The sequence below is a fragment of the Sorghum bicolor genome, chromosome 2 (genome assembly GCF_000003195.3).
Source record: "Sorghum bicolor cultivar BTx623 chromosome 2, Sorghum_bicolor_NCBIv3, whole genome shotgun sequence".
NCBI lineage: Eukaryota > Viridiplantae > Streptophyta > Magnoliopsida > Poales > Poaceae > Sorghum > Sorghum bicolor.
The window spans coordinates 3,704,176-3,724,885 of record NC_012871.2 but is presented as its reverse complement, the minus strand read 5'-3'; the positions used below and the strand labels follow the sequence as shown (position 1 = coordinate 3,724,885).

The 20,710-nt window shown below is 44.0% G+C and overlaps 4 protein-coding genes across 4 annotated transcripts; 2 read left to right on the top strand and 2 right to left on the bottom strand.

The window, feature by feature from the left end:
- LOC8086421 lies at nt 2,272-4,153 on the top strand. Its single transcript, XM_002461433.2, has 4 exons — nt 2,272-2,683; nt 2,775-2,953; nt 3,545-3,653; nt 3,731-4,153. The coding sequence occupies exons 1-4, from the start codon at nt 2,327-2,329 to the stop codon at nt 4,049-4,051; spliced, it is 966 nt and encodes a 321-aa protein (XP_002461478.1). The 5' UTR covers nt 2,272-2,326; the 3' UTR covers nt 4,052-4,153.
- Nucleotides 4,856-6,427, bottom strand: LOC8081133 (putative oxidoreductase TDA3). Its single transcript, XM_002459314.2, has 2 exons — nt 5,515-6,427; nt 4,856-5,419 (listed from the first exon to the last, which is right to left on the bottom strand). Exons 1-2 carry the CDS (start codon nt 6,305-6,307, stop codon nt 5,031-5,033), a joined length of 1,182 nt encoding a protein of 393 aa, XP_002459359.1. The 5' UTR covers nt 6,308-6,427; the 3' UTR covers nt 4,856-5,030.
- LOC8086420 (Fanconi anemia group D2 protein homolog) lies at nt 9,030-19,401 on the top strand. The gene is made up of 30 exons (XM_021454860.1): nt 9,030-9,870; nt 10,017-10,271; nt 10,407-10,619; nt 10,722-10,853; nt 11,956-12,085; nt 12,299-12,345; nt 12,416-12,517; nt 12,628-12,741; nt 13,174-13,316; nt 13,418-13,515; nt 13,632-13,713; nt 13,953-14,004; nt 14,076-14,156; nt 14,811-14,906; nt 14,981-15,084; nt 15,419-15,875; nt 15,983-16,015; nt 16,089-16,296; nt 16,581-16,714; nt 16,807-16,993; nt 17,076-17,308; nt 17,400-17,483; nt 17,618-17,710; nt 17,787-17,819; nt 17,939-18,064; nt 18,181-18,241; nt 18,383-18,438; nt 18,531-18,587; nt 18,680-18,800; nt 18,980-19,401. Exons 1-30 carry the CDS (start codon nt 9,118-9,120, stop codon nt 19,174-19,176), a joined length of 4,482 nt encoding a protein of 1,493 aa, XP_021310535.1. The 5' UTR covers nt 9,030-9,117; the 3' UTR covers nt 19,177-19,401.
- LOC8086419 lies at nt 19,339-19,952 on the bottom strand. Its single transcript, XM_002459313.2, has one exon. It carries the CDS (start codon nt 19,788-19,790, stop codon nt 19,533-19,535), a length of 258 nt encoding a protein of 85 aa, XP_002459358.1. The 5' UTR covers nt 19,791-19,952; the 3' UTR covers nt 19,339-19,532.

The window sequence follows — 20,710 nt, the reverse complement described above, 5'->3', positions numbered from 1 at the left end:
GCCCATCAGCTAGCACCCACTAGCACACCCTCTACAAAATCAACAAATATGCCGCGAGCAGGATTCGAATCTGCGACCGTGAGCTCGAGGAGCTCACTCCTTCACCACTGCACCAGACTGTGATTACATTACGTTTTGGTTCCTCATGTATCATACTAAATCATATGTAAATTGATTATTTGAGCCTCTAAACGATTTCAAATCAAAAGGTTGTCAACTACAAAGTTTCATAAATTTTTGAGATCTATAATTTTCGTTTAGGAAGTTTCTCCATCCGAGGTCGTTTACAAAATTTGAATTTCAAATTTTAGAAATTTAAACGTAGTTTTTGCATGACAACATGATTTCAAATCAAAAAGTTATCAACTACAAAGTTTTATAACTTTTCGAGACCTACAAAGTTTATCTAGGAAGTTTTTTCATCCGAGGTAATTTCAGAAAATCAAAATTAAAAATTTTTAAATAAATACGCAGTTTTAAATGATAAGATAAACTCAAATGAAAAATTTGTCAACTATAAAATTTCATAACTTGTCAAAATCTATAAAGTTTATTTTGGTTGTTTGATCATTTGCTCATCTGACACGGTAATTCTAATATTTTTCACAAATCTTATATCTCTCTCTTGTAGTTCTAGAAACTACAAGAGCTCAAGATAAAATTTGTGAACAAATTTATTTTCATTTTACCAAATGAAGAAATGGCCAAAATAAAGATTATAGATCTTGAGAAGTTATACAACTTTGTAGTTCAAAACTTTTTGATTTGAATTTGTTTAGGGCTTCAAATTTTGATTTGAAATTTTCTTTGCCGAGTGTTTCTTTCTTTGCACTTGGCAAAGTGGGTCTTTGCCGAGTGTCAAAAAAAACACTCAGCAAAGAGGGTTATTTGCCGAGTGTTAAAAAAAACACTCGGCAAAGAGGGTCTTTGCCGAGTGTTTTTTTTGACACTCGGCAAAGAACCCTCTTTGCCGAGTGTTTTTTTTTTGCCGAGCGTTTTTTCTTTAGCACTCGGCAAAGAAGCTCTTTGCCGAGTGCTCGAAAAAAAACACTCGGCAAACCTCTAGACACCCGGATTCCGGTAGTGGCACTTGGGTGCGGCCAAACATGCATCTACATCAAAGATAGTAAATATCACATTGGTCAAGTAAGAAATGAAGGCAAAAGTGTTAGACGTTAGCGGAATCGATATCAGTGAGTCACCCCTATTGAGGTGTGCATGAGGATTTTCTAGTATGGTCATCAAAACTAGACATAGATTGGGTCTTAAAACCACAGGGCGACATGTTTGAAAATAAAAATTATTAGATCCAGCCCTGCCATTGGGAGGTCCTGTAGGCAGCGCACGTTTAGGAGCTTGTACTCGGCGAACAAGTGGATGGAGGGATGGAAAACAAAAACAAAGACGAAGGTCTTAGTTCACTCCAAAAACCAAAAACTTTTCAAGATTTCTCGTCATATCAAATCTTATGACACGTGTATGAAGCATTAAATATAGACGAAAACAAAAACTAATTGCACTGTTTGCCTGTAAATCGCGAGATGAATCTTTTGAGCCCCAGTAGTCTATGATCGAACAATATTTGTAATATAAAAACGAAAATACTACAGTAGCTAAAACAAAAAAATTCGAAACTAAACAAGGCCGAAACTCATGGGGGATAAGTGCTTAGTTTTGGACCTTGGGTGCACCAATCAACAGCATAAGTGGCTGAAATGCCATTTCAATGCTCCGGCTTCCTGCTATCTCGGAATTGCTAAGAGTTTTGTGTCTCCTAGCCCCCTCTGATTCCTTTTTTGTTTTGTTGAAATATTTTTGATGTGTGTGTGTGTGTGAGTGAGGGAGAGAGAGAGAGAGAGAGAGAGAGAGAGAGAGAATTTTTTTAGCTCCTGTTGAAGTATTGACCAAGTCTGCAGCCCATTCTAGATTATGTCCTTAAGTGTTTTCATGTAGTCCTTTGTTAAGAACAATTTTTTTTTCTTTGGTTGTCTCTTGTCTTGTTGGAAAGCCTAAACGCTAATGGTTGTGTGCACGCCAGAATAATAGAATTATTTCTTCCAATGAAGTCATTTTTCCTGGATATATTAAGGGGAGCACTATTCTTTATTTATGCAACGAAATAAGAGTTACTGAAGGCTATTAACCTGCGAAATGACCACGGGGCTGTAAACAGTTATGGGCCGAATTGTCCTTTTCCGAACACAAAGGAAAAGCCCGGGACAGCCCAACCCATATATAGCAGCCCATGCACCGCCGAGAGATCCTGAAACATCCCAATATCCCATTGACTCGTTGAGCCATACAGCGTCGAATCGAACCAGACAAGATGGCGGGCGCTCGCGCACGGGCGCTCCGCGCGCTGCTAGCAAGGTGCTCGACGAAATGCCACCGCCGCGCCTCCCCCCCTTGCCCCTCCTCCTCGACCGCCGCCGCCTCGTTCTCAAGCCTCAGCCGTGCGGTCACATTTACCTCCACACCCGCCTCTCGCTCCCAGCGCCTGCTACCCGCGCAGCGCGCGGCGGCGACGGCGGCGCACGTGCGGGCGCAGACGCGCTTCCTGGCGAGCGAGGCCGCGCGGCGCGGCGTCGGCGGGCGCGGGGAAACAGCGGACGAGGAGGAGGAGAAGGCGCAGGAGTGGGCGGTGGAGTGGGAGGACAGCGAGGACGACGGCTACGAGCCCGAGGTAGTAACTCCCTGCGGTTCGGCGACCCTGACCTGCTCCTCCTTGCGGCTTGCGTAGTGCGGCTCTGATCATCAGCGCTTTTTCTCTCCAGATCGGCGACGGTGGGGACGGCGGCGGGGTCGCGCTGCGGGGCGTCGAGTGGGGCCAGCGTGCCCTCGTGGCGGCCGAGGAGGTTCTCGCTGACCATTTTGGGGATGACGTCGCCTTGTTCGCCTTCAAGGTGTCGCCCAAGGGATACGTCTACATGCGCCTCGACAAGCTGACCAACGTGTGAGTAGAGTAACGTTTTTCTCTCTTTCTTTTTCTTTCTTTTTTGGTTGTTGTCCAGGCATTTCTTGGTCTCGTTTGTTCATCATGGCGTTGTGCTTGCCCTTGGATGATTAAGAAATCGTGTGAATGTTTTCCGTGTGAATCAATGCAGATGCAGTTGCCTAAAACAGAAGTCATGTCCTTAGTGACAACTCAGTGCTACTTATCTCAAAATTTGTTGCCCAATTTGATGCCTTAAAAACACTCTGGCAATGACATATTTGATGATATTTTGGCTTGTTATATGATGGGCATATTTGATGATATTTTGGCTTGTTATGGTGATTATCATGATTATATCCAATTATCCATTGTTCTACTAGTATTCTCTGCATATTTCGGTCTGTTTATTATTATTAGTTGGCGGTGTGCTTGTATCTTCTATTCATTTATGACTTCATGTGCCATGTATTCTGCATTATTGATCTTAAACGATGCAGAACTGCAGATATCACCAGAAAGTCTATCGTTTAGCTTTAACCTGATCAAGGTAGCATGGTTCCATTGAAGTGCCAGTCTTAATTCTTTGGCCTTTTTTGTGGGTATTGACAGGTATGGGTGCCCTGATATTGAGGAAATAGAGAATTTCAATAGGCTTTACAAGCAGAAGTTGGATGAGATCATTGAAAGAGGTGAAATATCCCTGGACCTGGCACTTGAGGCAAGTTACCTAACCGAACTGTCAGCCAATGGATGCATCTTCAGCTCAGACTTCCTTACAAAGTTTTATCATTGCAGGTATCGTCACCAGGTGCAGAGAGGCTTCTGAAGGTGCCTGAGGATTTGGACCGCTTCAAGGACATGGCTATGAGAGTGCAATACCTTGCTGAAGGTGATAATGACCTTATGTCGAAGCAGAACCTGCTGAAGGATGGGATCTTCTTGCTCCAGTCCGTTGACATTCAGTCTGAGCACTGTGTCTGGAAGCTGGCAGATGTCAAGGAAAACCGAGCAGAAGCTGGGAAAGGAAGGCCGCTGAACAGGAAGCAGAGAGACTGGAGGCTGCAGACTTCCTTCACAGCAGTGAAGAAGGTGACCTTGTACTTGGACTCAAACTAGTAAATCTGTGTCAGAAAGACTGACTTATGAAAACTATCCTAACCCTAGTCAGATTCATGTTTAAATCTTTTTGATCTAAGACAGCCTTGTTTAGTTCGCAAATTTTTTTGGCTTGGCTGTAGCACTTCCGTTTGTATTTGGTAATTATTGTCAAATCATGGGCTAACTAAGATTTGTCTCGCAAATTACAGACAAACTGTTTAATTAGTTTTTGTTTTCGTTTATATTTAATGCTCCATGCATGCGTCCAAAGATTCGATTTGACATGAAATCTTGCAAAATTTTGGAAACTAAACCAGGGCTGTGTCAGAACAGTGCTGCATATTTTTTTTGTGGAGGCAAGTTACCTTGTAGTCTTGTACGGGATCACAATCTTATCGATAACGAAGGTTGATCCAGCGTCTGCACTGCTTGCAGCTCCAATATTTTGTGCATACCGTTTCACTTCTCATGCTTGATTATGCCTCAAGAATAAGGTTATGGTTAGCATTCTTGGGGAAGGCTTCAAAACATGTTTTCAAGTGTCTGAATCATACAGATTATGTGGAATAAGAATGTTGGTTTTCTTTGTAAAGCTTTGCTGATAACTTTGCTACGAGTTGGTAGTGCAAAATTGACTGAATCTTTCACATTTGCAGTATAGTGTCACCTTTTCCTCCTTTTTTATTATTATTAGGTAGTAGAGTGTCACTTGACCACAAGGAAACATTGTGCAAGTCGAATAGCTGCAGATGCAACAGCTTGTTGAGCTCAAGCTCAGCTAAATGAACATCTGATCATGATGTTGGCAAGTTGGACCTTTTGTGATGTGTGTACAACAGATACGCAAAATCAAGACTATATATCCATGATTTATTAACTCATTCATGTTTTGCAACTCTCATCACTGAGGAATAGGCAAAGGGAGAGTCAGAGTGTTTGATTCAGTAACAAACTTGAATCTGAACATTCACACGAACTCACGAAGCACATCACACGGTCAGGCTCCACGCCTGCTCCTTCTCTTGAGAAACCTTGCCGGGCTGAAAGGCTCAAGGTCAACGATCTTGGCCTTACCGTCGAGGATGAGCTCCGCGAGGGCCGCGCCGGTGGCCGGACCATTGAGGATGCCCCAGCAGCTGTGCCCGGTGGCCACATAGCACCCCTTCACGCCTGGCATCTCCCCGATGACCGGCAGCCCGTCGGTGGTGCACGGCAGGTAGCACGCCTGCTCCACGACCACCTCAGCGCCTTCTTCCTTCTTCAGCTGGCTGGACACCTTCCCTGCAATCTTATGCAGCATTGCAATCGAGTCTGGTTCGCCTGTTATTGTTGCTGGGTCATCTGGCGGGTTCTCGTCCTTGCTCATTCCACAAATGTACACCTCCCCTGAATGCGCAGAGAAACGAATTGAGCCATTCAGTTTAGTATAGTGTAGTTGTGCAAGAATTTCAGCAGGTAGGAGGCAGGCAGCAATGGCGTACCGGTGGGCCGCGGGTACACCTCAGGGTTGAGCATCTTGGCGCCGGGCTCCGGCTGGTAGCTGAGGAAGACGCAGTGCGGCGTGATCTTGTCGGGCTCGCGCGGCCGGAGCACGATGCTGTGCGCCTTGAGCCCGGACACGTCGAACACCTCGCGGACGACCTCGAGGCGGCCGGACCAGGGGCCGAGCGCGAGCACGACGGCGTCGGCGTCCACCACGGCGTCGCGCCCCTTGACCACGACGCCGGCGACGCGGCCGTCCCGGGCCACGACGCGCTCCACCTCGCCGATGACGACCTCGGCGCCCGACGCGGCGAGGACGGCCTTGGTGAAGAGGCCCGGGTGGACCTGCGCGGTGGTGTCCGGGGTCCCGAGCTCCCTCGGCGGGGCCGCGGACGCGGAGGGGTCGACCCAGGGCGGGAGCCGCGGGTGCGGCGAACTAGCGGGGGCGGGCCCGGGGTGCGTGGGCAGCAGGACGGAGAGGGTGTGGACGGGGCGGAAGCCGTAGGCGTCGGCGCCGCCGAGGGCGTCGGCGAGGCGGCGGTGGAGCGCGAAGGAGGCCCGCGCGAGGCTGGACAGCGCCTGGGTGGAGTCGCACCAGTCGAGCGCCAGGAACCCGCCGGCTTTCCCCGAGGCGGCGCACGCCGGGGCGCACTTTTCGATGAGCGTCGGGACGGTGGGGGACCCGGCGTGGGTGGAGAGGAAGTAGGCCGTGCACGCGCCCACCACGCCGCCGCCGCAGATGACCACGCGGCGGGGCGGGGCCGCGGCCGCGGCCGCCGGTGCGGCGGACATGGGCGGCGTCAGAGTAGGGGTGCGGTGCGGCTGCGCGGGTCGGGGCTCAGACGCTCACCTGAAGGCGGGGCTGGAACTGGAAGTGTATGGAAGCAGGGGGAAGAGTAGTGATTGTGCACGCTACTACACTCATGGCTCGGATGGATCCAATTTGCTAGTTTAACCCCAGTTGTGCTTCACAAATGCTGATCTGTGTCAGTATATCCCTTGTGATTTTCTGAAACTGGCCAATTACTTGACATTTCAGGATTTATATTGTCCCAGAGAACATGTTTTTGTTTAGCATTTGCATAGATAGCGACATCAATCAATAGAAGTGATTGCTCTCCAAAGTCCAGAAGTTTTTGTGTAGGACTCCCTCCATTCCAAACTATAAGATGCTTTAATTTTTTGGTACATCTATTTGCGATGCATCGGGATAAATAATATCTTTTTTCTAATAATTTTTTTAAAGAGTTAGATACATAGGCCTTGTTTAGATCCAAACCTTTTTGGATTTTGGTTACGGTAGCTTTTTCGTTTTATTTGGCAATTAGTGTTTAATCATGGACTAATTAGATTTAAAAGATTCGTCTTATGCTTTATAGGCAAACTGTGCAATTACTTTTTGTTTTCGTCTACATTTAATGTTCCATGTATGTGTCGAAAAAATTGATGTGATGGATGAAAAAATTTTAGATAGAGAATGAAACAAGGCCATAGTAAAATAGATAAATAAATAAATAAAACTCGAAGCGACTTGTAATTTAGAATTGATGGAGTATTTGCGTAAATTGCGTGACCAATAGAACATGTTTTTGTTTAGCATTTCAGGATTTAGATTGTCCCTGAGTTACATGCGGATGTTTCTTTCTCTCATCAAAAATTGATTTCATATATGTGTGTTGGGGAAAAGAAAAAACTTCTTGTAATTTGAAAAAAAAAATCAGGCAAGCATTTCCGGAGATGGCAATACAGCTGAAGTGGTTACCGTTTTGCACGTGTTGATTCGACGGGAACGAAAAAAATTTCACAGCCGGGTTCGTTTCCAGGCTGGAATGACATAGAATTGTTTCGAACATGGAACCATTTGATAAATTATACTGCGCTAAAAATGTTCCGATCCGTTTCAAGCCGGAAACACGTAACCAAACAGGCCTGTCTGCTTTATCTTGTAACCTGCATTTACTTTAGCTGCAGTTATAAGTTCATGATTTATAAAAGTTGGAGTTCCGTTGTGTCCATGGAGTCTCCATTTGTCAGACTTGTGCAATAATTCCCAATTTCCCACACAAGTTCAGGGAGCACATTTGGCAGCTCGGAATGGCCGCGGATGTAGCTAGAGCGCTAGAATTGCTGGCAAAAGGACAAATTACAGGTGATTAGTCACAAACTCACAATAGAAAAAAAAATCATGGCACTCCCGTTTCAACTTTTTCCATGCTTTATATGCACTTGATTACGCATGCTTTTGGACAAACCATAGTTAAAGTGGGTATATTTTTTCTTTCATTTCTTTAGCACTCAGCAGTCAGCACCTCCTTCTCACTTCTTTTCATAGGGTGTAGTTTAGTTGAGGGACGCAAGAGGAACACATTGGATATCTCACTTCGTCTCGGTGTTTGTTTTGAAAATAGATAAAATGGAACCATTTTAAGGAGGGGAATCTCTATAAGATGTCATCCCTAGATGCTCCTCAAAAGTTGAGGTACGCGTTCGTCCCTTTTGTTACGGTCTTGTTCTCTGTTGGTCCTTTTTTTCTTCTTTCCTCCTTCTGTTTGGCTTGAGGTGAGATGATCGAAGGTGAAGGCATAGACTGCAAGTGACGGCTTCTCGGGTAGATAAGCAGGGCACAAAGTCATGGTCGAGAGTAGGCAGATAAGCGATGCATGGATCATGGGCTAGGACAGCTAGAACAACAGAGCGAAGGGCTCGACAAACTAGCGACTGAGGCTAGGTCTAGGGTTGCAGACTAGAAGGAAGAAAAAAAAGGTAGGTGAGGTGACATAATTATCCCACTTAACAGATGTCTAATGCATCACAAACTATGATGTATCCTCTTCATCTTGGTTGCTCCAACCAAACTCGGAGTAGGACGTCCCCTCAACAAAACATAGAGATTGAATCGTCCCATCTTAGAGTACTCAAATGAAAATATCATACTCTCCTATCTCAAAATCAAACACAGCCTTAATCTTCCCCCACCTCATGATGAGCATCCCATAACCTAACATTAGAAGATCTACCTCTTGATGAACCTAGACGACATCGAGCTCAAGTAATAATATGACTAAATCATCCTCCCACATCCTTCTTCCCTCTCGGTTTATCCCTCGTTGGGCAAGTTCCTCCGATTTGTACCTCAGGTCCACTTAGCAAGCCGCTAGACTAGCCCATCTTACATACGGGCCCATATGCCATGATGGGCTAACTGCCATGGACTTTGTTAGTGTAGGCTAGTGGAGAGGATCGGAGCCCCGTTTCGGCTGCTGCCTAGGACGTCAATCCAGCCCATGCGTCGGAAATCGACGGCCTGGAGGAACTGCCTAGCGGCCTGGCCCAGGCGTGTGTTCCTCAGGTCTTCGATCCTACCAAGCCCAAGTCCATTCACCTGACATCACCTCATGTGAAGGTCAGACCATACGACCCCACCTGCCATTGAGGTTGTTCTCCAAACCTCCGTGCGCTTCCCCGGCGCCATGGCGCCAAAATTTCATTTCCCCCAAACCCACCCCAAAAATTCCCCAAACTCCCTGTGAGTCTGTGACCCTGTCCCCGTGTCTTCTCGAAGAAGCCATAACTCGTCTTCGCCGCGGCGATCGGCGGCGCCGATGGTGTTCCTGCAGCGCACCCGCCCCATCAACCCGCGCAAGCGCCCAGCCCCGCCGCCCGAGCCCCCCAGGGCCGCCGACCCCGACTCTTCCTCCGCCATCGACGCGGCGGCGGCGCTGCTCGCCGACGCGGGCTGCACGCTCCTCGTCCCGCCGCACCAGCCCCCGTCCCTCTCCTCGCCGCACTTGTTCGCGGCCCGCCTCTCGCGCAAGCTCTCCGCGGGCGGGGACGCCTCCTCCGCCTCCCCCTCGGCCCCCGCGCGGCGCCTCCTCGAGGGCCTCGCCGCCTTCGTGGCCTCCTCCCCTGCGCGGCTCCGCCAGCTGCTCCTCCCGACAGCGCCGCACGCGCCGAGCCTCGCGCGGGCTCTCCTCTCCGTCCCCGCGCTCCAGCCGGGCCTTCTCGCGCTGCTCCTCGAGAAGCTGCCCGAGCACTTCGACGACAGCCGCGGCGGCGCGCTCGACGGATTGCCGCTGCAGGACGACGTGGGGAGGCTCATCGTGTCGCAGTTCCGATGGCTCGATTTCCTTGTCGACGCCGACGCCTTCGTCGACAAGCTCGTGGAGGTGCTCTCCGTGGCCCCGCCCCGCCTGAAGAAGGAGATCATCGGCTCGCTCCCGGAGATCGTCGGTGACCAGAGCCACGCCGCTGTGGTCACCGCGCTCGAGAAGCTCCTGCAGGAGGACTCCGAGATCGTGGTCGCCGTGCTTGATGTGCTGTCGGATCTTAACCTCAACGAGGAGTTGCAGGAGCAGGTGATGTAGACACATTTTCTTCTCTGTTCTGTGTGTCTTTCAGTGAACTTTGTTTTGTATCTGTATGATGAGGAGCAGATGATGTGGACACATTTTCTTCTCTGTTTTGTGTCTGTCAGTGAACTGATGACGTGGCTCTCCTGCAGGCAGTGACTGTTGCGATATCATGCATCCGGACAATTGCTCCAGACCAGATGCCTCATTTGCTCAGGTTCTTGCTTTTGTCGGCTACACCAGTCAATGCTGGGAGGATTATATTGCAGATACGTGAGCAGCTCAAGTTTGTTGGTGCTGTGGATCCACGGGCTGCACGAAGTAAGAAGCTTAAAGGGAAGGCATCGGCTAAAAGCACTGATGGGGCAATACTTGATACACTGAGATCAGGCCTACGGTTTAAGAATGTAAACTATTTGAATCTTCAGTTTGTTTTGCGGCAAAGTACTGTAGATTGGGGAAACTCTCCCCTGGAACTTTTTGAAATCCTTTTTGCTGCTATGTTCAAGCTTCTTATTGGCTGTGCTTTGTTGTGAATGCAGATGCTTTGTGAGGCTTTCTTGAAGGAGCTGAAGTCAGTTGACCACCCGAGGGATCACAAAGTGATTGATGTTTGGCTCATCATGCTTATCTATGCCAATGGTGGTGCTCTACAGAAGAGTGCAGAGAAAATATTGAAGTCCAAGATCTTACAGGAGTGCATAAGAGAGACGCTGTTTGATCAATGCATTCATGGAAACACTGAACTGGTGAAGGTTAGTTCTTCATTATACTGCAATGATTGTATACAGGCAGCATACATGTAAATATTCATGCTAATTTGGAGTCTAAATGTGACATGATTTAACTTGAATCAGGAACATTTCATGTCATACCTCTCAGTTAGTGATTACTTGTTGGCTTGCAAGGAAGAGAAAGCTAGAGAGTTTGCGGCTTATTTGTTCACAGCACTATTTGAAGAGTTCACTGATACATATTCCAGGCTAGAGGTACCGCTTGGCTTTCGACACTTCTGGTTGTCACGATCCACAGGCTAAAAAGTTGAGAATGTCTTATATATGCTGATGGCACAATATAATCTTTGTGATTTCTGAAACATTCAATTTTGTAATACTTTCATACACTTTGTTGGTTTAAGTGCGAATGCATAATAAATGAATATGTACTCTGTGAATTAGTATTGAATGACCATGTCAGGTCCAGCATATATATGAATGATACATTAAAAAGGATGCTATTAAACTCATAGTATGCCTGCATGCTAGAGGGATTGTAGGACTTATACTATGGGTAGAAGAGTGTTGGAGCTGATGATGAAGTGATATCGATAACTGATTACAGTTGAGAAACTTAGTGTCATCTGATTTCTGGTCATGACAAGGTTATGTTCTGTCATGTACGGGCACATGTATACACGTAGGCGCCGGGCCAGGGACATCCGCCGCGCGGCTGAGCGCGCCCAGAGTGTCCAGCAAGGCCAGGAGGCCGCGGCTAGCGCGCAGCGTGTCCAAGGGGGACACGGGCAGTAGTTGGATTTAGATAATAATAGATTTAGTATCCCTGTAATCAGGGAAAGGTTAGTTGCTATTTCTATTCACCAAGGACTATATATCCTTTGTAATCGGGACCTTGAAGGGAAAGCAAGAATTGATATCTTCTAAACCTATCTCTCTCAATATTTCCTAAGCCTACGGCGGAGGGGCAAACCTCGCCGGAGAAGACGGACCGAGGCTACGAACTACGTAGCCAAGGGCCAGCTACCCTAGGGCTCGACGCCCTTGACATGTTCATATCCCACAGAAGCAGGGAAGCAAGTGTTATGATATGTTCTATGTTCAGGTAGCATAACCTTGGGAGGGATCCTTTAGTTGCAATCTGATATTGCTTTCAGTGAGTGGTAGCTTTTCTTTGTTTCTAGCAGTTGGCAAAAACCATAGTGTTCGGATGTGATTTCTCATGTGTTAAGCTGAAGAAGTTTACTCAATGAAATTTTCTTCCACATGGAATTGCTATCTTCGATTACAAATTATCTATTTTGTTTTGTGCATTTCATCTGTTCATTTTCTAATAGTTTGTCCCTTTTTTTTGCAGCTTGTGGGTTCATTGGTCGCTCATATAGGTTCTGGGGTTAGCTATGAAGTTTCATCTGCTCTGGATATCATGATTTCTCTGACATCCAACAATTCGGAGGAACTGATTCCTATATCTTCACATATAACTGGTAAGGTACTTTCCTATGCTGGTAGTTGGTCTTTAGTCCACACTTTTTATTCTTCTACTGATATATAATGCAATGGTAAGGTACTTTCCTATGCTGGTAGTTGGTCTTTAAGTCCACCCTTTTTATTCTTCTTCCGATATAAATACTTTTCTTTGTACTTAGTGCTTTTCAATTTTCATTTGCTGAACAGATTTATCGACCTTTTCAATACAGGAATATTGGATTACTTGGAGAGTTTTCATGAAGATAATCTTCGGAAGGTTTGTGATACATTGTTCATTTCTCTCCTAATATGTCTCCATAAATAATACCTGATCATGATTTATATAGGTTTACGATATCTTCTGTCGTTTGGCACTGGCTGCTGGCTTCAATACTGGTTCAGGTGGCTCTAAAGTAGCCAATGAGCTTCTAATGGTGGTGAGAAAGCAGGTATGACGACCCCATTTCTTACATGGGCAGCACATTCTTCTCAGAAAGACATCTTTCATTTGCAAATTACAATCTGTTATTGTTTTCTGTGCCTGCTTCTTACCTTGTAGGTTGGTAATCCAGACATGAAGTATAGACGGATGGGAATAATTGGGGTTTTAAGGATAGTTTCTACTATTGCTTCCACTGATGTCAATGCTGCTGTGAACTGTTCATCATCTCAGGTTTGTTTTAAGCACAATGTAAATTTAGGATAAGTGGCAATGTTTTGTTGAAACAACACGCCAAGTGCATATGTTATGTCTGACCTTCATAACAAATTTATTGCTGAAATTATTAAACACCTTGAGTACCTCAGGTATAAACCATCTATCATGACAAATCTTCATAGATAATATATAACAAATTTTTATGAATAATTAAACTAATTATTAGTTGGTGATTCTGTTTGTTGCAAAGCATCATGAGCGACTGATAAAATAGTATACCATATATCTTATACACATGCTGAAATGAAGGATGACATGTTAGGAATGCATATATTGTAAAGCAAAATTGGTAAAGTTTCTTTTCTGGGACACAACTGCACTTACTGCATCAACCTTGTTTTGCATTCATGAAATCCTAATGCTAATTTTATTTGGCTGGTTTGGTAGCAACCAAATTGTGAGGAGGCCCTGGAATTGCTGACGATGTCTGTTAACTCATGCAAATTTGTGACATTACCCTTGATTTTTCTATATGATGAATTAGCTGCTTTGCTGGATAGCAAAGTTATTCACTCTTCAATTCATGAGTGGTAGGTACAAAATGATGGTATATGTTCGATATTTCGTCATATGTATTTTCTGCTGGTTGAGCTCATGCAAGATGGTTCATTTTACCAATTGGTCTATTCAGGGTAGGAGAGCATGCTGCAGAATTATTTGAGACACCTTTTCTTGCTGACCTAGAAAATGGCGAACTACCGGAGAAATGTGTATGTGATGACATAGAAGGTTAGCTATTGATGTCATAGTTATTTTTTGTTTTGGACTCCACTTCTTTTGAACATAGGCTGTCAATACTTTACAATAAACAAGTGCAAATGTAATTGTTGACACCTTGGTTACAGGAGAATTATGGATGAAGTTGGATGGAAATGTCTCTCCAGTATGTCTAAATATTATGCCTCTAGCCTCCACTGCACCCCAAAAGTAAAATACCATTAGTTATTAATGGTGTCATTATTTGTTACTCCATTCATTCCAAATTATAAGTCGTTTTGGCTTTTCTAGATGCATAACTTTATCTGTGCACCTAGATATATATTATGTCTAGATACATAATAAAAATCTAAAAAAGCCAGATCATATTATTGGAATGGAAGGAGTAGCTAATTAGTTTCAAAGAACATGCACTAGCCAAATTTACTAATATTTTTCACTTTTTGCAGATCTCAATCCTGCTTGCAGATCCTTATGTCCCAATTTTCACTTTTAACAACAGTAAGTGCATAACAATGTAGTTTTACATGTCTTAATTGCTGAGCTTACATTTTTCTTGCTTTATATCAAAGATTGAGCGTTTAGTAAATGAAGGCTCACTTGGTGGAATAAATGCACTACTTGGCTGTCCTTTGCACCTTCCCTCTACCAAGGTTATATACGTTTCTCCGTTCAATTATATTGCTATCTACTTTCTTGGTGTAGTTCTAAATTGCTTGGGTGTGGAATACTTCTAACTTGCTGTTGCACTCAAATAGTTTCTAGTGGCGAATCACAAATTATTTACTTCCTCTGGTCATAGAAACATGTCGTTTCAGACAAGATTCACCTTAAAAACTACATCAAAAGTTTAAAGTATAGTTTGAAAAATGCAAGTTACATGTGTAGAATTGCATTGAAAAGCACTTGCAAAATCTCATAAATTTGAAGGATTTTAAAAATATATTGTTAAAGGAATTAGTGATCAAATATATGCATTGAAGACTGTGCAAACTCAATTGTGAAGTATATTTTTGACTGAAGGGAGTAATTCTTAAGGTAGTTTGCAAAATATTTCCAAATGGAGGTGCCAAATATATGCGTAATATCAGATGGCAAGCATTTAAGAATGGCAGGAGTAGCTATTTTTTTTTTCATGTTTACCTATAGGTTGTTTGCAGATCTCTTCACTCTTGTACAAAAGTACAAGAACTTCACTGCTTCCACTATATAAATGTCACTTCTGCAGTGTGTAAATTTTCAAAACTTTGAGAGATGCTATTTAATGATCAAGCAAAATAATAACTTCTAATATGTACCACTGACAGCACTTGGATGGAGCTAAATGGGGGAACTTGTCAGGACTGCAGAAAAAAACAGTGTGCTATTCCCTGTACTATGCAATAAACTGGATCAGGGAGTTGGTGAGTGGTTTTGTATGCTATAATTTTCAAACTGTGATTTTCATCTCTTTTGTCTAACTAGAGCATCAATGCAGCTCAATGCTTTCGGCACACAAGTTGAAAGTAGGGTTGATAATGTTTCACAGAAAGCAAGGGATGAGACAGCAGTAAAACTTATGAAGCGTGTAAGAAATCTGATGTGAGTGTACACCCATCGTTATTGTGCTTTTATACTGATAATGATCACATTCATAGTTAGGCCCATTTCAGGAGACATCTATAAATGGAATAGAACCATTTAGATCCTTGTTCATTGGATATTGTTTGCTCTGCCATCATCATTCTTGGGCCCTGGGCACTGAAAATTTTGTGGTGTTCTTATTTCTGACTCCAAGTGTGTGGGCAGTGAATTTCCATCAGTATTGTCCAGTTGATTAATCTAAATCTGAGAAGTTAGTAGATTCCAAACTTTTTATGTATTCATGTATGGCATATATATGAGTAATGACAAATGACAAATTTGTGCAATTCAGATTACTTGAAGGTTTACTGAATGCATTTCTCAAAAATTATCCATTATCTCTGCCTGAGCTGCGATATCTTGGGGATTGTTCTGGAGCAACAAGCACCAGCAAATTCAACATTCCAAAGAACATGGGAGAACAGAGCATAAATGGTGCTTCCAGCAAAAGACAGAAGGGTTGCAAGGGCAAAGCCTCAGAAAAAATGAATCCTGATGATAAACTCAAGCAACCTACAATATTAGATGCTTTCAAAAGAGCAGGAGTAACAGTCAGTCAAGCAACAAACAAAGCTTCTTCACAACCATCGTCAAGTGGAATGATGTCAAAGGATATTGAACAAGATGCTAATGATCCTGGTGAACTTGGGCTTATAGATTTAATGGCAGCACCAATTAAACTGGATATGCAAAGATTCAAATTCAGAACTCTGCATACAACATGCTTGTCTTTGTTGAACTACTCAGAGGTATGGATTTCTTCAGTTTAAATTGACTAGTGGATCAGAAAACCTTTTCTTCCTATCTTAGTTGCCATCTTATGTTCATTAAAACAATTGATTTTTTTTGTTTGCAGTGTCAAGGTTCATCTTCTTACCTTGAAACTGAGGTACTTTATTCGTACTAGATAATTACTGCTAAATGTTGTTAAATTATTAACGTCTGGCTATTTTTTCGCGCAGCTGCCAACATATATATATCTTCTTCGTGATCTGCATAACAAATTAGATAATCTAAATCCTTCAGCCAAGCCTTTTCTTAGTACTTCTCAAGCAAAATATACTCGTAGTCATTGCCATAAGAGCACACAAGAATTTCTTGACAAAATCCAGCCACTATTCTTAGTTTTAAGGAAGCATCTGAATGGAGCAGTTTCAATGATCAAAGATGGTAAACTTCTATTTCATAATTTCTGCTTCTTGTTACTTTTACATTGTTTGAATTACTAAATTACTAGATAATTAATGGGCTGAGTCGATTTCTTTATGGTCGGGGCTGTTTGTGCTGGTAGGATGAGCCCCCCATCTCCTCCTTTATGTACTTTTTGTTCTAAATGCATGAACATGCAGCTCTCCTGCATTGTTCGAGGGGAAAAACATTGTTTGAATTTTGTATTATCCTTCATTGACTCTCCTTGCTTTCGGTTGATAACAAGATACGCTACTATTCTTCAGTATCAGAGAGCTGTCCAGATAACTGGAGTTCACATTCATCTTCTGCTGGCAACCCAGACATACCATATGTGGTGGTCTCCAAATCATCAATAGTGACTGCTGTATGCAAGGAGATTCTTGGCTGCTACAGGAAGGTTGTTCTATGGATGTATTTTCTTTCATCTGAAAATAGACAAGAGATCTCGAAACTGAAGCTGCTTGCTAACAAGTCTGGTGCCTTTTGCAGTTACTTGCCATTCCTGATCTGTTGAATCAACCAAACATGTCAATTCTGAAGCAACTTTTGCAGACTTTGCAGCCAACTAAAAATTTTGATGATGTTCTTTCCGAGTTCCAACCATCTCTTGCTCCTTGCAATGTTGATTACCTATATTGTGGAGCATGTAAAATGTTGGAGGATATTATGGATCCAGGTAACTAGCTGTTGGTGTCCACAGTGCTTGGACATTTATGTAGCCTTTTTTGCCTAATTTTAGTGTTCTAATCTTTTTGCAGTGTCCTCGTTCTCATACCTTTTGTCTTCTGATGTGTTAATTACTTTACAATCAATTGTAAATTCTGTTGTTGTATTGTTGGAAAAATCTGGGGAACCAAATGGGAAAAATATCCACATGGGATGCTCCAAAGCGATCATTCCCTTTCTGCGAAAGCGTCTTGGATACTCAGCTCATAAGCTGCTAAGCGCTGATTTCCCTAGCGAAGATGCTGAAAAAGGATGGCAGAATAAAGTAAGCTTAGGTTCCATCCAACTACCTTTTTAATGTGCTAGCTGATAGGTGATAAGCAGCTCCTAATATGTTCCCTGCTTTTTGTCTTCAGGGTGATCTTATACAGAAGATATTGCAAATATACCTCAGGAATAGTGACTCTACTTCAGATCTACTTGTTGAGATATTGCCTAAGGTGGGATATCTCTACTTCTTGAGTGGTGCTCTGAGAGACACCTCATTTAGCGTATAGTTGTAGATATGAACTACATGATCCTTTTCTTTTTTGCCTGAGAATACTCCTTATAGCTTCTTATTCCATGTTTTAAGGAACCTTCACTCAAAACAAAAGATACCCAAGATGTATCGTATGGTTTTCCAACATTGTGTTCCTCCACTATTCCCTCTTGGTACCGTGTTCTTGTAAGTATGACATTTGATGCATTTATGAACTATCCCATGCTTGTCTTGTCTTCTAACATTTTGGTCACTAATGCAGCATGAGGAGAACACTGGGAGTTTAAACAAGACGGTGAGCAATTTAAATCAGCATATATGCACTAGAATTGCTCCCTTTTCCCCTATTGCTGTGTCCTTTAATCTAAAGCTGTAGCGATGCCTGATGTTTGAGTAATTTCCATCCTACTCTAGATCAAACAAGCACTGAAGGCTAGAGCATCACCTGAAAGAGGATCAGTTGATACTATTCTGCAAGAAATTCAGAAATCAGTGGAGGCATTTGTCTCTCTAATAGGAATGTGTAAGGCTCACGAAAAGGTTAGTTGCACTATAGTGACTCATGCTCAAATCTCTCAAACAGTACCTTGTGCGGTTGTTTAAGTATTGGGCTGCTGGATGAAAGAGCCACTACTTATACGAATCTTAAATTACAGGTTTCTATGCATGCAATGGCAGTTAAACATGGGGGAAAGTTTATCGACACATTTCTGAAAGGTGAGGAATTGTGGTTCTGTAAGTTCACTATGTATACATGCCTTTAACCTTTCAACATCTTGTTGGTAACACCCATTTTGGTGTATCTTGGTCTTGGCTTTGACAAAATAAAATGTTCAATTTACTATTTGCCTTTTGCAGCCTTCAGCTTTCTAGAGACACATTTCGAGCAACATAATGGCACCATAGTCAAAATGGTAATGGCTGTAGGTTACACTTAAGTTCCCTTTGGTATCACTGATGAATTATGATGGCTGATCAGTGTCGCTGATGAATTGTGCTAATACAGCTAAGAATACTTCAGAAAGCAACAAGAATAATCCAATCCATATGTTCAGATGCTAAGGTACAGTGTACAGCTGATGATTCTGTGTAAGATGTTCATAACATAAGCCTTGTGCTCTGTGCTTGTGGCAGTAACTTGACAATCTTGTGCAGGGTAACAAGCGGACAATGATCACAAGCAAAGTACCTCCTGCAAAGAGATCTATGGAACGGTTCTTGTTCCAAGTTAAGGCGCTGCTACACAACTGCTCCGCCGAGAAGGAATTCCAGATGGGTAAATTTTGGAATCTCATTCACAGTTTCTCCAGCACCATGCCTAGTTACGCACAAATACCAAGTTGGGAGACACGGCATCTCAACCCAGACCTGTGTTTTCGTAAGGTACCAACCCATGAAGCTGTGCCTACCTCCTGCTCTAATGCCCTCCACTTTGTGAATTCTGCACTGTGACAGGCAATTTGAAGCACAAGGACTTGCAAGGCCATGTGGTGAGCTCTCAAGCGTATGGGAGCGTGGATGAGGAAGATGAGGAGCAGATGGAGACCGACTCCGATGCTCCGGCTGATGAGGAGAACAATAACGACAATGCCATGGACGAGGATGCAGTGGGAGGGAGTAACGAGACGCCGATGGAGGAGGAAGAGGAATAGTGGCATAGGTACCAATCTGTACATCTCTCTCTAACCTGAGCAAAATTTCTCCCCAAAATTAGCAGTTTGTGTAGAAAGATAGGATCCCATCAGGTTGCAATGTCACTTGTAAATACAAAGTCTAATCAGGAGCCCAATGTCACTAGTCGGATGCTGAGATCATGAGGGTATCGATCCCGTTTGACAGCAGTTTATATATTTCTAGCAGTTGTCGCTTATAACAAACTCATAAGTCACAACTCATAAGCACAGACGGACATTCTAGAAAGAAACAGCATTACAATGCGAGGGGAGGGAAGCAAGCCTACTACTGCATCGCCGGCCCGGCCTGGCTCCGCCTGCCTCTGGGAGGAGATTTAGATGGCCTTGGCGGGTGGCGCGGTGGAGGCGGAGAGGTCGGCGAGGAGCGGCTCGGTGGCGGAGGCGGCGCCGCCGGTGGTGGCGGTGGCGTTGGCGTTGGCGTTGGTGGGGGAGTCCGGGTCGTAGTTGGGGTCGAGCGCGCGGTCCATGGCGCGGCGGCCGGTCTCGAGGCAGGGCTTGCAGGCCATCTCGATGGTGATCCAGCCGAGCACCACCGCCGCGATCGCGATCACCGCCGTCACCACCGCCCCCATCGCGACGAAATTCCTCTGGTCCTCTGCGCGGGCGGCGGATCTGGTGATGTGGTGGATGCCGTGGCGTGTCGACGGGACGGGGGGCTGTGGGGTGGTAGCTGGCTGCCTATAGCTGCGAACCAGTTGCAGAGGGACAAAGGGGCCGTTGCTGTGGTCCCACGGCCTGGCGATGTGGAGCGCAGCGGTTGGATTGGATGGGTCCGGACTCGGCAGCTCCAAGGCAACAACAAGGCAAGGTGGATCCCCGTTGTCTTTGTCCTTTTCTCCACCAGCACGAAAACGAAAAGGTCCTCATCATGCAAATCAAACGTCCTATTCACTTGCTAAAAAGTCATAACTAATAATACTATTTATTAATTTATTAAGAGAAAAAACATTACAAAAATAATTAGTAGATTTAGTAAATAATCTCAAGTGAATAGGTTCTCTAAATAAAAGTATAGTAATTGACTGTAAGCTGATTAAATGCTGAAGTGAAAGAAAGAAAGAAAGAAAGAGAGAGAAACAAACCATCTTAGACACAGAAATAAAAAAACTTTATGAGAGAGACAAGCGGGCCATATATTAATAGTGAATAACTAACTACTATATAGGTGGGCTGAAAGAAGGCTAAAAAAACTTACAAGTGGCCTGTATTATTAGGCTTGCTCTAACGAGAACTCGAGACTTCTCGTTGTCATCAACTTAGGCCTTGTTTAGTTCCCAACAAAATTTGCAAAATATTTTACATTCTCAGTCACATCGAATCTTACGGCATGGAGCATTAACTATAGATAAAAGAAATAACTAATTACACAGTTTATCTGTAATTTACGAGATGAATTTTTAAGCCTAGTTAGTCTATAATTGAATAATATTTATTAAATATAAGCGAAAATACTACAGTGTCGATTTTGTAAAAAATTTTAGAACTAAACAAG